This window comes from Cydia splendana, chromosome 13, assembly GCF_910591565.1.
Source record: "Cydia splendana chromosome 13, ilCydSple1.2, whole genome shotgun sequence".
Classification (NCBI taxonomy): Eukaryota; Metazoa; Arthropoda; class Insecta; order Lepidoptera; family Tortricidae; genus Cydia; species Cydia splendana.
Genome location: NC_085972.1, coordinates 20,622,352 through 20,636,754, shown reverse-complemented (window position 1 = coordinate 20,636,754; position 14,403 = coordinate 20,622,352). Strand labels below are relative to the sequence as shown.

The 14,403-nt window shown below is 38.2% G+C and overlaps 1 protein-coding gene across 1 annotated transcript; it reads right to left on the bottom strand.

The window, feature by feature from the left end:
- Positions 1-6,890: 6,890 nt before the first annotated feature.
- On the bottom strand, positions 6,891-8,486 carry LOC134796519 (glucose dehydrogenase [FAD, quinone]-like). The gene has a single exon (XM_063768706.1). It carries the CDS (start codon positions 8,481-8,483, stop codon positions 6,891-6,893), a length of 1,593 nt encoding a protein of 530 aa, XP_063624776.1. The 5' UTR covers positions 8,484-8,486.
- Between the last annotated feature and the right edge of the window lie 5,917 nt (positions 8,487-14,403).

The window sequence follows — 14,403 nt, the reverse complement described above, 5'->3', positions numbered from 1 at the left end:
GTCAGAAAAGTAGGTTAGGTTAGGTTAGAACTGCGAGCCCTACAGAAAACAAACTGCTGCCAGAAAAGTAGGTTAGGTTAGGTTAGAACTGCGACCTCTACAAAAAACAAACTGCCGCCAGAAAAGTAGGTTAGGTTAGGTTAGAACTGCGACCCCTACTGAAAACAAACTGCTGTCAGAAAAGTACGTTAGGTTAGGTTAGGTTAGAACTGCGACCCCTACAGAAAACAAACTGCTGCCAGAAAAGTAGGTTTAGGTTAGTTAGAACTGCGACCTCTCCAATAAACAAACTGCTGCCAGAAAAGTAGGTTAGGTTAGGTTAGAACTGCGACCCCTACAGAAAACAAACTACTGCCAGAAAAGTAGGTTATGTTAATCTATACGAGCATTATGCATTTTGGTGTTAGATGTATTGAGTAATATACATTATACATCTGAGATATTATGAACGTTATACATAATGATCGTTATATACAATGATATTATACTTAAATAACGTTATACTTAACAAAAATAGATATTTTGATGTTATATCTAACGTTCGTTATATACCTGGAACGGTATACAAAACAAACTTATACAATATGAGCGTATATAATATGAATATTATAGTGTAAGTTGTTATGTCTTATATTACTTACCCTAAAATTTGACACAAGTTAGGTATCAAACATTTTTTCATGGGATCAGCCGTTTTCAAGATATAGGGCACAGAAAGCGCAGTGATCAAACATACGTACTATTGACTGGTTTTATAGTGCACGACACCTAGCATTTTGTGACTATGCGCTGAAACTTGGCACAGTTTGATTCTTAGCTGGTCTTGAGTAGATTCAGACCGGGAGCCATCGAGAACCACGGCACATTTAGTGGGGGGGGGGGGGGGAAGTTCGACGCTGCCGCGCTTCAATTGAAGCATCATTTCTTGATCATTCATCAATCATCGTGGGATGTGGTCTATTTGCTGTTCTGTCTTGGTAAAAACTCATTAACTGAAGTACACGAAGCGGATCTGAAATAATAATTATGACACACAATATTCTGGTGTAAGCTTTGAGATCCTATTAATCTGTTTCAAAAAGCAAATCTGACCAATCATATAAAATTTAACGACGTATTTTTCGATGCAAGCCATTGCCTCCTCAATGCGCCCCTTAATTGCTATAATAATAGGATAGATATAATAGGATCTCAAAGCTTACACCAGAATATTATGTGTCATAATAATTATTTCAGATCAGATTCGTGTACTTCAGTAAATGAGTGCCGTAAATATCTGTTTACCAAGAGAGACCGGCAGATAAAACATATCCCACCGACCAAAGCTGTTTTATATCAGTATTTTTAAGAGCCATATAATCAAGGGGTGCATGTTTGGGGTCAGTTAGCACGAGCTGAAAATCTACCGTCCGTCTACGTGGGGTTGCACGAAGGTCAACAACAACTGGGAGCCTACATGGACGGACTTGCCTGTTGCTGCAGAAGCAGGTCTAGAAAATGTCAGGTGCAAATGCAAAGAACAGTGCCGCGGCTGGTGCAATCGTAAAAACAGGCAGGCAGTTTAAATACCTCTGTCTATGCAGTAGATCTTGTAATATATAAAAGAAATGTAAATTGCGTTGTTTCATTTAAAATACTAAGCGCCAGTTGCACCATCCCACTGACCCGGGGTTAAGCGGTTAAACCGTTAATCCAGTGTAAAATTGTACTGGTAACCATGGTAGATAATTCCAGGTTTAGCCGGTTAACCCTGGGTTAGTGGGATGGTGCAAGTGGCGGAGACCTAAAACAATAAAATGTATTTTGAGATTTCTGTTATATAAAGAAAATGGTAATTATAAAAGAAACTAAAATACGTTTTTTAGTCTTTTCTACTTTATTTTTTTTTTGTTAGAAAGTGCATTGTTTTTTATTCTAAAAATAGATTCCCCATCCTTAATTTATCCGAAAATGATGTATCACATGCCCTAATATGTAAAGCTTTAGAGAAATGATGCTTCAATTCATGGTCTAATAAAACATGGTCTTCTATTCCCAGAGTGACACGGGCCTACGTCACAATAACATTGCCACTTTATTTCAACATAACATGTTACATGGGTACATTATACCTATGGTTAATAAGTTAAAATATTTCTTTATAATATTATAATTTTCATTTATATGTATTTTATCTTAAATTTTACAATAACACGTCATTTTTAATTATTCGTTAGCAATATCTTCCGATTCACGAAAGAAATTTCACACGTTCGGGTAATTCTGTTTACATTACTGGCAACACAGGATAGCGCTGTCACATTTGACAATTCGGATCTAGATAACTTCATGCCCTGACCGTCATCCTTGTCGAACGCGTGTTAATTGTTATTTCCTTCTCGCTCAGTGTCAGCAGTCGCAGTGTTTTCCAAACTTTTCACGTCGTAAGCTTGGTAATTAATGTGTAACTGTGAATTAGTTTTTCAAACGTTTGCATTGTATAGATAAATAAAGTTTAATTTAATACATTAGATTTGTTTTACTTTACTATGTTTCTACATGAATAACTTAAAATTAATGCCGTTAAAATAATTTTCACCGTTGGTTAAAATTCTCCCACATTTTAAAGTTTGAGAACCTGTAAATAGCATGATGACGTAGGCTAGGGTTGCCATACGTCCCGGTACGCCGGGACATGTCCCGGTTTGAAGCATGGTGTCCCGGTGTCCCGGCCGATAAGTAAATTGTCCCGGTTTTAAAGATCAAGTAACTATTTACTTATCTAGTAGGGGGCTGGACTTGATAAATATACATATACTCGTACCATACCAACAGTCCAACAATAAACACGACTAGTCTAACTAGCTAGGCTAATCGTACGTGGATAGAACGATGTAAGCTCTGACACTTGTCCGCTCGAGAAACTGAAAACGGTGAAAAATAGAAATACTACCCCTAAAAATACGTGTGATACCTCATTAGATTCGTAATGTAGTCTAGAAAAATGTATTCGATGCGTTTATTAGCACACAAAAAATATCAAAAGTTATTAAACAAAAAAAGGGGGGGAAAGCAGATATTTATATTTCCCCAATATCTCAAAAAGTATTCATATTTAAGAAACCAAATTAATATTATAAAAGTGGAGGATATTCCCTATAAAAAAAGTCTATACTTGCAGAACTCTATCTCCATTATTTATACTTTTTATTCAACGCTGAACACAGACCTCCGCGCCGCATTTTCGGGAAAAGCGCGTGGCGTGAAAAAGCGCGTACGTAACATTAAATATCTTTTCAAAGATATTAAATATGCATAAAAAAAATTGAAATCTAAAAATATGGTGTATTTGGAACATGTCAGAAAATGTATACTTGTAGAAATTTATCTTAAAGTTCTTTTTTTAACAAGTTAGGCAATTGTTAAGTAACAAAATTTTCTCGTACTTCCCTCTTTATTGAAAACTAAACAAAAATGGTAAAATAACTATCATATTTTTTGTTTTACTTTCTAAAGCCTTTCTCCCGTAATAAGATCAAAATAAATTTTAGAATAACATTGAAAATCAACAAAAAACGAATAATCAAGGTAAAATATAAAAAATATAACGTGCATTTTCCGCTTTGTAGCGAAAAGCGACTACAAACAGGGAACCCGACTGGCGGGTTGCTGGCATTTAATGACTGTGTTAAAAGTTGTTTCATGGTGTTTAGGCAAGGGCTAAACCGTTTATGTTACCTATTGTTGTAATAAAAGTTCCTTTATTTCTACATTTACTATTTTTTAGGGTTTCGTAGTCACCTAGAAACCCTTATAGTTTCGCCATGTCTGTCTGTCCGGGGCTTTGCTCCGTGGTCGTTAGTGCTAGAAAGCTGCAATTTGGCATGGCATGGATACATAATTCATGCATTGTGACAGAACGGTAAAAGTAAAACTAAAAAAAAAATTTTTTTTGAGGTGGGCACCTCCCATAGAAAATGCTTTTTTTGAATTTTTTTTTTTTGCTTTGTCCCAATAGTGTGGGGTATCGTTGGATAGGTCTTTCAATATGAATAAGGGTCTTCAAAAACCATTTTTTGATATAGTAAGTATTTTCGGAAATAATCGCTCCGAAAGAAAAAAAAATGTGTGTCCCCCTCTCTAACTTTTGAACAATGGGTCCAAAAAATATGAAAAAAATAATCGTGAAACAAAAGTTTAATAAATATGTACTTTCAATGAAAACTATAGCGAACATGATCGGTCCAGTCGGTTTTGAGTTATTGCAAAAAATCTTCTTTTCTTAGTAAAAGTACTCCCTTATGACCCTTATGCTTGTAATGTACTTACATGATACTTACCTACTATTAGAAACTACGAAATCCTACACTGAGCATGGCCCGAGATGCTCTTGGCCGATTATTCTTTAAATGTCCCGGTCTGAGTCTCCACACTTATGGCAACCCTAACGTAGGCCCGTGTCAGTTAGGTCATACGCGAATCTCGGAATAGAGTACCAGGCGGAGTATATTATTATACCATGCTTCAATTGAAGCGCGGCAGCGTCGAAGTTCCCCCCCTCCCCCCACTAAATGTGCCGTGGTTCTCGATGGCTCCCGGTCTGAATCTACTCAAGACCAGCTAAGAATGTGCCAAGTTTCAGCGCATAGTCACAAAATGCATGGTGTCGTGCACTATCAAACCAGCTAATAGTACGTATGTCTGATCACTACCCTTTCTGTGCCCTATATCTTGAAAACGGCTACTCCTATGAAAAAATGTTTAATACCTAACTTGTCGCAAATTTTATGCTCTATCATTTTTACCTACATGTAAACAACATTGGAGCTATAGAAATGTTGACATCCGCGAAAAACCAATTTTTATGACCCTTGACCTTGAATAACTGCTGCCGCACACGATATATGCGTTGACTTTTAAGAGAACCTTTAATACGTCATACCAAAGGTGTATACGAATTTCCAGCTTATTATCTCTCATTCCGAGGTGAAACCCTTAATTTAACTGTTCAGGATAAATTGTAAACAGCGCGTAAGAGTGGTCTTTGTTCTCTTAGCTTACCACAAGTGTCTTCCTCAGTTAATTTAAGAAGAGTTACCAGCGCAGATAACTGTTACTTGATTAAGCTAAAAAAAATTGTATTTGTACTTTCATTTATTTTATTTTCAACTTGTTATAAACCCGAGTTAAGTCTTTTGTAGAGACTTGAATCATATTTAGACAACTCTCATGAAAAAAACATGGGTTAGGTACCTACTAGTAAGTACTTAGATAAAACCAACATAAGTGTTGACGGAATTTTTATTTGGAGGCTTGAGACTATTGAGAGTCCTTTTGAGTTGCGCTAAAAATAGTCAATAAAGTACGTTAAAAAGACGCAATAAAGGACCCGACGCGGGCCTTAAACAACTTGAAAGTTTTTTTAGTGAAGAGTCTCATATAATCGAGTTCTTCAAATTTAAGACTCATTTAGACGGCGCCCGCGACGGCGGCATTCATATAGTTAGGTACACTGTGAACTATTGAGATTATAAGTACCTACATCCAATTCAGCCACTCATGAAATACCGCTATGTAATGAAACTCGCATTCGAGTTCTCGCACCGTCTAAATAAGTTCTTAAACTCAAAAGACGAGTACCTCCCAACACTATATATCTACTATTCTTACCGTAGGCAGGTCACGAGCAGACCCTGGATTACGGGTAAACCTGACTGACTAATTGTCACGGAATCTGGATGCCGTAATCTTGACTGTAACGGACAGGTATAAGCTTCGGCAAGATAGTTAAGCTGAAAATGTGTAGGTACCTATATAAGTATTTCAACATATTTTTATATAACATAGGGGTACAAATAAAATCATTTCATAAAATATTTTGATGCTGTTGGTGTTTTTAAGCAGTCACACAGCAATACATACATAATTATATAAACGAATCAACTGAAATAGATGTCATGTAGTAGAGAAAATGTGCCCAAGCCCTTCAGGCGGCTTAACACGGTCGCGTTTTTATCCCTTGTCACCATGCCTGTCACGTTCTAACAAGTATGTAAGTGCGAAAGGGACGCGCATAGTGATAGTCGATAAAAATGGAACCGTGCTGAGCCCGCAGTAATTAATCCGTCCTTTGTCACCGTAGGGCTTGGTCACTTTTTTAGTAACATATTTTTATCAGTTTAAATTATTTAATTTCCAATACCTATTTCTGCATGTTTTTTACTAAACAAGTGGTCAATTGGTATACGTATTTTTTTTTAACTTCTTTTACCATATGTCTCATATAACTTATTCTCTTTATTCAATTTTCGTCTCAGATTAGGTCTTTTACAATATGAGTATAATATAATTAAAATATAAAAACATACAAAAACAAAACAAAATACTTATAAAAAACCTAGGGCGCCGCCAGCAGCAGGGCAGGGCGCAAGCTGCCGGTGGTCAGGGCCGCAGAGAGGAACCGAACGGACTATCCGCGCCGTCCTCCGTCCAAGACCACCGTCTTCTGCAGCTGACCCTTGAAGCAGCCACCTGGCAGAAATCTCTCACGACGTATTATTATTAAGTTACGAAACAACAACAACAACTTTCTTTTCCAATGCTTTCAACGCTTTTCTCGCCAACTTATTTATTTTATTTAAATTTAATTCAGGCAACAAGACCCATATTACAAATACCTTACAGACTAACATTTTATAAACTGAAAACTAAACACTATTTAATCGACCAAACGGCGTGGCTCCATTGCATCGGCTGGTCTTGTGTCGGATTCGGCAGTTTGCTCCGGAACCTCCGAAACACGACACCTTTCGGCCAGAAGTCGGCGCACTCGATCGAACTCGAACTCGGAAAAGATCGGGAACTCGGGTCGGAGTCGAACTTAAGTTAAAAGGGATTTTAACAGCCCCTTATTAAGCAGCATCTTGCAAGATTAAGTCAGCAACGCGCTCCCCGATGGCAATGGCGGCAGCAGCAGTGTTGCCGCGCGGCAGCCCCGGCAGCGCGCTGAGGTCGGCCACGCGTAGGCGCGCCACGCCGCGCACGCGCAGCTTCTCATCCAGCACGGCCCCCAGTCGCGCGCTGCCCACCGCGTGGAACGACGAGTACGTCATGTGACGGATATAACAAGTCCAGTACCCTTCACGGTCACACGAGTAATCCGGACAGCCCGGCAGACTCAAGCGCAGGATAGACGCATTGTATGCTTTGTACTCCGGCGTTTCAACCAGGTGCTCCAAGATCTTAATGCTGCGCAGCATCTTCTCGACATCCCGCTCGTCCGACAAGTAGTTTGGAAAAATAGCTGGGTGCTTTAAAGGATCGGCACTGGCCAGCCGTATGGTGCCGCGCGAGTACGGCCGGAGCACGACGGGCGAAGTCACTATTATAGCCTGGTGTTGGTTTGCGACTTGAAGCTGTTGTATTATGTCCATGCTTAAGCCTGATGATTTCTGAACTTGACCTTCCAAACCCTGTATCTGCCGGTGTTCCATGAATGCATTTATCAGTTGCAGGTTTGGAAGTTCGCAATCTGAGCTATTGCGAATGAGTTTATTACGCTTATCGAAATCGTAGCAGTGAGAATTGAACATCGCAGTGACGTCGGTAACGCCATTGGAGGCCGCCGGTCCCCCGCGCGAGATAAACCACTCTACTAGATCCCTCACGGGATTTAATAGATCCCCGCTCCGAGCGGCGAAGCCTGGATGTACCGGTATGTATATTAGCGGCAGCACGTGATCGCTGATGTTATCGCCTACGGGTAGATCGGCGCGCACCGGAATGCCTAAACTATTTAAATGAGCCGCCGGTCCTACGCCGGAAAGCATCAGAATCTGTGCTGTTCCAATCGTCCTCGCTGACAGAATGACTTCCTTCCTCGCGTAGAGTCGCAATGTCTTATTTACCTTCCCATCTTTTGTCACAACCTTGATTCCTATCGCATTATTGTTGTCGTCGAAGATGACACCGGTACACTGCGTGTCCTTCGCGATCTTCAGTACTCTCTTGACATCGTTGCGTGCCAGGTATCCGCGTGCCGTGCTCATGCGCTCGCCTTCGTGCACGTACCCAATCACTTGCGACACTCCTATTTGCGAGTCGGCATTCATATCGGAGTTAGACGGAAAATTTAAAGCTGTAAGACCTTGTATTATACTTGAATGCCAGGGGTTTCCAGATTCTGTGAAAAAACCTAACTTCATAATACCAGCGGAGTTGTGGTGGGGGATAGAAGTAGTTGGAAGTCTGTACAAGTCTTCCAAGCCTTCGTAGCGCAAGAAATAAGGCATCATATCATTCCAGGACCAGCCTTTGATGCCTAGGTCATCGTAATCGCGTGGGTTGCCACGGGTATACATCATATAGTTGATACTCGTGGAGCCTCCGAGGCACTTGCCGTAGCTAAGGCGACATTGCTGGTCCATCGACGACAGGCACGAGATGTTGTTGGGAATAGTGGGGTACGCCCAGTCCATATCTGATCCCAGCAGGGTCACGGCCATTCCAGGTATCTGTAAGAAAAATTAAGACAGCGCTAAGACCACAGGTTGGCAGTAGGTACAAAAATCTCTAAAGCTATTTGTGCATAAGACAAGTCATCAAATAGGTAAGGCTGATTATTCATTCAATGTTATTTTACGTAAGAATTACGTACGCTCTGTTTTATGTGTGCTCGTACAAATGATGCACTTTTTAAAAGCCACGAAAGTCTGGTGAAGTCACCACAGTTTTCTTAGATAACACTTGTCTTTATTTACAAATATTTTCATTTTCATTTATTAATTGTACTTCGCTTCATTACAATGAACTGTTTTTACAACTGTTTATACACTTTATACATTTGTAATTATCGTACCTACTCGTAATGGCAGCGCCATTTTACTGTCAAGGCATTCACTGCGAGCGTGAGCTACGAGCTACGCTTATAGTCTATAGCGTGTTTTTTCCACTTTGTAGCGAAAAGCGCCTATTACGAACAGAATACACGGCTAACCGGTCGCATGCAGTGAATGTGTTAAATCGACATGTAAAGGTACATTCGCGCTTGCTAGATCGATCAAAATAAATATTATAGTTGAGTTGGGAGCCCGTACATGAAAAGTACGCAATTATAGTTTGGCATACGAAATCTTAATTCAACCGTTACAGTCGACGAGTAGAAAAATATTTTTTTGGTAAAAAAAATCCGTTTGTAATAAATATGCCACCTTACTAAAGTAGCTGAGGTCGCCTCCAGCTTCGACCAGCAACACATCATGTCCAGCAAGCGCCAACCGAGCCGCCGCTGGTGCCCCAGCTGCTCCGGCGCCTACGATGATATGATCACTGGTGTCACCATCTGAAATACATAATTATTTTACTATTATTATGATGTATTTCCTTCTTATTATGATGTAGAGTAAATTGGGCTCAATTTGATGCAAATTTAGTCTCCTTAAAACTTTCCTTAGTAGCTTTTGCCGTATAATCTAATCTACCTACTTAAAATGTGAGTATGAGTACCGATAATATACTGGTACCTAACTAAGATTGTTTTTATTACCTTGAAGTAAAGTGGTATTATAGATGTTGTCTCTGCAGTAATATATAAAAACCACCAGCATCGTAAGGAGCCACGCCAACAGGTTCATTCTGAAAAAGTAGCACAAATATATTATATTAAGTTACCTTACAAACAAGGATTACATTCTAGCCCTACAATGCAGTATTGATGCTAATAACTGTATAACTGCATCAATTAATTCAATCTCAATTAAGGTAAACGTACTAGTGCTCGACATGCTAATGCCCAATAGATGACACCTTGCTGTCACCTTTATTGACAATGACTTAAGTTTCAAGATGACACATGTACTTACTGGGACCGCGTCGAGCACCTGTACGTTTACCTTACTAAGTTTTTGATGTTTTTGAAAAAAAAATCTTTAGGTATCTAAAAACTGTGTACATTTTAACAAAAAAAAAACACCAATAAAACAAAACAAATCTACATATTAGGTATAGTATAATGCCATCGTTAATTGGAGCGTAAAATACTTGTCATTGAGGAGTTATTTTCTGGAGGCCAGTTCGAATTTTCATGCAAATGACATAATTTTGATATCAAAATTGCCTCCAGGTCTTCATCTGTAGTTCTGTTTCACCAATAGCACTGTTTAGAACCCTAGGAGGACATTTACAGTAACAATATCCATGCTTGCAGAACTGTAGTATCTCCGCGTGTGATTTTGTACGCGAATGGGCGCGCGGCGTCAAAAGCAAGTAATCTCATTGAATATTATTTTAAAGGGTCATTGTTTTGTGTATTCTGGACAACTAAGAAAATGTGCCGTAAAATCTTTTCGCTTCATGGGCATGAAGCCTTTCTAATAAACATACCTACTTAACAATATCACGTCCTAATTTTTAGGGTTCCGTACTTCAAAAGGAAAAAACGGAACCCTTATAGGATCACTCGTGCGTCTGTCTGTCTGTCTGTCTGTCCGTCTGTCACAGCCGATTTTCTCCGGAACTACTGGACCAATCAAGTTGAAATTTGGTACACATATGTAAGTTTGTGACCCGAATACGGACATGTAACGTAAACAAATGAATTTTAAACATGGGGGCCACTTTTGGGGGGTAAATGAAAAAAATGAAAAAAAAAATATATTTTTTTTTCAAACTATACATATTATGTTACATATCAAATGAAAGAGCTTATTGTAAGGATTTCAAATAATTTTCGAATCAACAGTTTAGAAGTTATTCAAAAAAATAGGCAAAAAATGACCATTCCCCCCCCCCCCCCCCTTATCTCCGAAACTACTAGGTCTAAAGTTTTGAAAAAAATACATAAAATAGGTTTATACCTATAGATGACAGGAAAACCTATTAGAAATGTACAATCAAGCGTGAGTCGGACTTAATTACAGTTTTTAATCCGACCCCTACGGATTTTTTAAAGAGATTTCACTCACGTTTCACATAAAAAATACATTGTTAACAGTGCCGGATTACTTAGAGTAGTAGTTTTCTTAGAGTAATTGGTGATAATTTTCTGATAAGATAATCATTTTAAATATTTAACGGTCTTACCTACTTACGAGTAATTGTAAGGTCAAATTAAAAATAATGTTTAAAAAAAATGTTAAATTGTAAATTGAGAGCTAGCTTAAAGTTTTTGTACTCGTCGACTTTAATGGTTGAATTAATAAAGACTTTGTAACCAATAAGCAAAACAAGCACGTGCTTAGGGCACCACGTTCAGGAGGGGCACCAAAATGCCAGGTTGAAAAAGGTGAACAAATTTTAAAATTAGGGACAGACACATCGTTTTTACCACACGATTTTTTTAGCTGTCCAAAAGCTAATTTGCAAAAATAATGGCGCGTAATTCTTTGGGAAACAATCGGTAGCAGTAGAAGAGTCGTGATTACATGCATAGATTCGATTTCAACCCACTCTTTTGCGGTTCGGCGTTAGGTCTTATGCGAGGCCTTTTGCCTTAATTACACTTGGGCGTGGATCCAAATCCAAGCTTTCCTCTTTCGCAGCTAGGCCTACTGCCTTTCTCACACTTCGCCAATTCAATTCCAAGGTCTGCTTTCTCGCATATTTTATGCATGAAAACAACCTCGAATATCGAAGCCTAAGAAATATCGAGCCCTATGCGAAGCTAGGCTGATAGAAAACTGTCCCATCCCTTCTCTGTATGAAATCCTGGATTCGCGCCTGGTTGGGACTAAAAGTAAAATTGCGTTTGTATATCGAAAAATTTTCGCGCTCGCTTCGCTTGCGTTTTCAATAACTTTATAAGGTATGATAAAGGTGACATTCGGGTGGCGACTGCAGCAACATTACTCTGTTGCAACGTTACTGCTGCAGTGCTGTCAACTTCCGTGATAAAATGATGTGACTGATTTCCATACTAAAAGTAAAAATTTACAACTGTCTATCATATTGCGTTTTTATATCGAAAAATTTCCGCGCTCGCTTCGCTCGCGTTTTCAATAACTTTATAAAGTATGATAAAGGTGACATTCGGGTGGCGACTGCAGCAACATTATTCTGTTGCAACGTTACTGCTGCAGTACTGTCAACTTCCGTGATAAAATGATGTGACTGATTTCCATACTAAAAGTAAAAATTTACAACTGTCTATCATATTGCGTTTTTATATCGAAAAATTTCCGCGCTCGCTTCGCTCGCGTTTCTATTACTTTCTAAGCTATGATATAGGTGACATTCGGGTGGCGACTGCAACAGCATTAGGTACTCTGTTGCAACATTACTGCTGCGGCACTGTAAATTTTCGTGATAAAATGATGTGACTGATTTCCATTCTCAGCTGTAACGCGGCAATGAACTTCTCTCAATTTACCAAAAAATCAATGTAATCTTGATGACCCTAGGGAGAGGGGGCACCTAGAAATCCTTAGGGCATCAACATATCTTAATCCGGCACTGATTGTTAAAAAATGGGCAATATACGGAACCCTTGGAACGCGAGTCCGACTCGCACTTGGCCGGTTTTTTTTTAATAACTTTAATACTTTGTTTATAAAATAATTTGTAGAATAATAGTCAAAGTTAACAAAAAATTAAAAGTCAAGGTAAAGTTGTAAAATATTATGAACAATGTGTTTTGTTTCATTATTTTTAAAACGTGTTATTGTTTAGTACCTCCTATATAAGAACGGCTCCACGAAGCGAAATTTTTTTTTGGTTTACGGTAACGACGAATTGTCTTGCCATTGTCAGTAATTTCATGTCTATGTCATTCAATAAAATAACGATATTTACATATGTTTTATTAATATAAACAAAGAGAATTTGAAATAGAGAGTTACTGTCATGGTAAATTATGTAGCTACAGTACATTTACTGCTATCTTTCGATAAACGGTTAAAACTGTTAGAACGCCATTTGACTTTGATCATTAGTCTTTCACGGATATGTGTTAACTTGTTAAATATTAATATTAACGCCATTTACTCGAGAGTAAGCTGAATCGGATGGCGCCATAACCTTCAGGTTATGGCGTTTGGAGGTAGGAAAGGTAAGGAGTTTGTGAAGTTATGGCTTGTAGAGTTAGAAGCTTGGTTCTACAAGAGATCTGGTAATTTTTTGATAGTGCGAGCCTTATGGTTTCGTCTGGGCAACATTTTACATGAAAATGTTTTTGATGGGATTTACTTTGTCGCTATACACTCTAATAGTTTCTTTTTGATGCATACTTAAGAGGGAAGTATAGCACGTGATCCATACAAAAAGAGAAAACGTTTTTCCACTTCTAAATATTTTCCAGTCTCCATGATTTATTAGTATTAGGTAAGTTGTTCTACATTGAAACAAACGGACACAGTGAAACTTTGTGATATCTCGGAAACTGAGAGTTACCAGCTAGTGCCGTCTGTCAAGCAAGGGCAAGCTTAGGGACCCCCAGCACCTCACCAATACGCGAGCGCGCCTCGGAGAAGGAGCACGTTGCTACGAGCGTTATTGTGAATTCGTGCGGCAAAAGTTTTTTTTTTTCATTTATGTTTCGCAATTTTGAACTAAGATATAGAATCGAGTTTGGCGATATTGAATTTTTTGTTGTATTCTATGTGTATTAAAGTGTATTTGGAGCTAAATATTTTTAAATTTGGTTCACTCTTTGGTGCAGTTTTTTTAAATTGTTTTAAAAAACACCCCCTTGTCTCACAATGAAACATGTGTATGTAGTATACAATAAAACAGGTCTCATGTTTAATGAAACATGATGTTAACTGAATACCATTTACCAGTACACGATAAAACAAACTCATTCTTTTTTTTTAATTATTAAAGAATATGTACGAAATTTGTGAAAGTAAAACACCGTGAAAATTTATAATAATGTGTCTGTCATATGGCAAAATATAAGATACTTAACTTTAGAAACGGCTGAGATAGGATGGTTTATATGTTGAATGTTTCATTGATTTCAAGGTTATAGGTCACTTGTCGAACAATGAAACAGTCGTTTATAAAACACTATGTTGCCAAAAAGTGTATGATATCAAGCGTGGAGGTGCTCAAAACCCTCCCGCGTCCACCTAGTTGGCAATCATGCTCATGGACATAAAAGGATCAACAAGTTACCCTATGTTATTAAAAACTAGGTTTATAGGTTTTCCTTTTTCAAAATTTGCAATAGGTACAAAAAAAACTTTTTTTTTTAAAGTGAAACCTATAAACCTGGAATATGATGAAGCGAACGACATCAAAATCAAAGTGATATGTTAAAATTTAGTTAGTGGAAAAGTTTTCTCCCGAAATGGAAATTGTATGAAAAAAGTACCTTTTGTCAGTAGCTACAAAAGTTTATTTTTCAACACACACACACATTTTTTTAAATTAAAATTAAAAAAAAACTTAAGTTGTCAAATGTAAAACAAAAATATCACAATATTCGTG

Excerpts from the sequence above, each read along its gene's own strand:
- LOC134796519 (XM_063768706.1), bottom strand. The coding sequence starts at position 8,483 with ATGGCCGTGACCCTGCTGGGATCAGATATGGACTGGGCGTACCCCACT.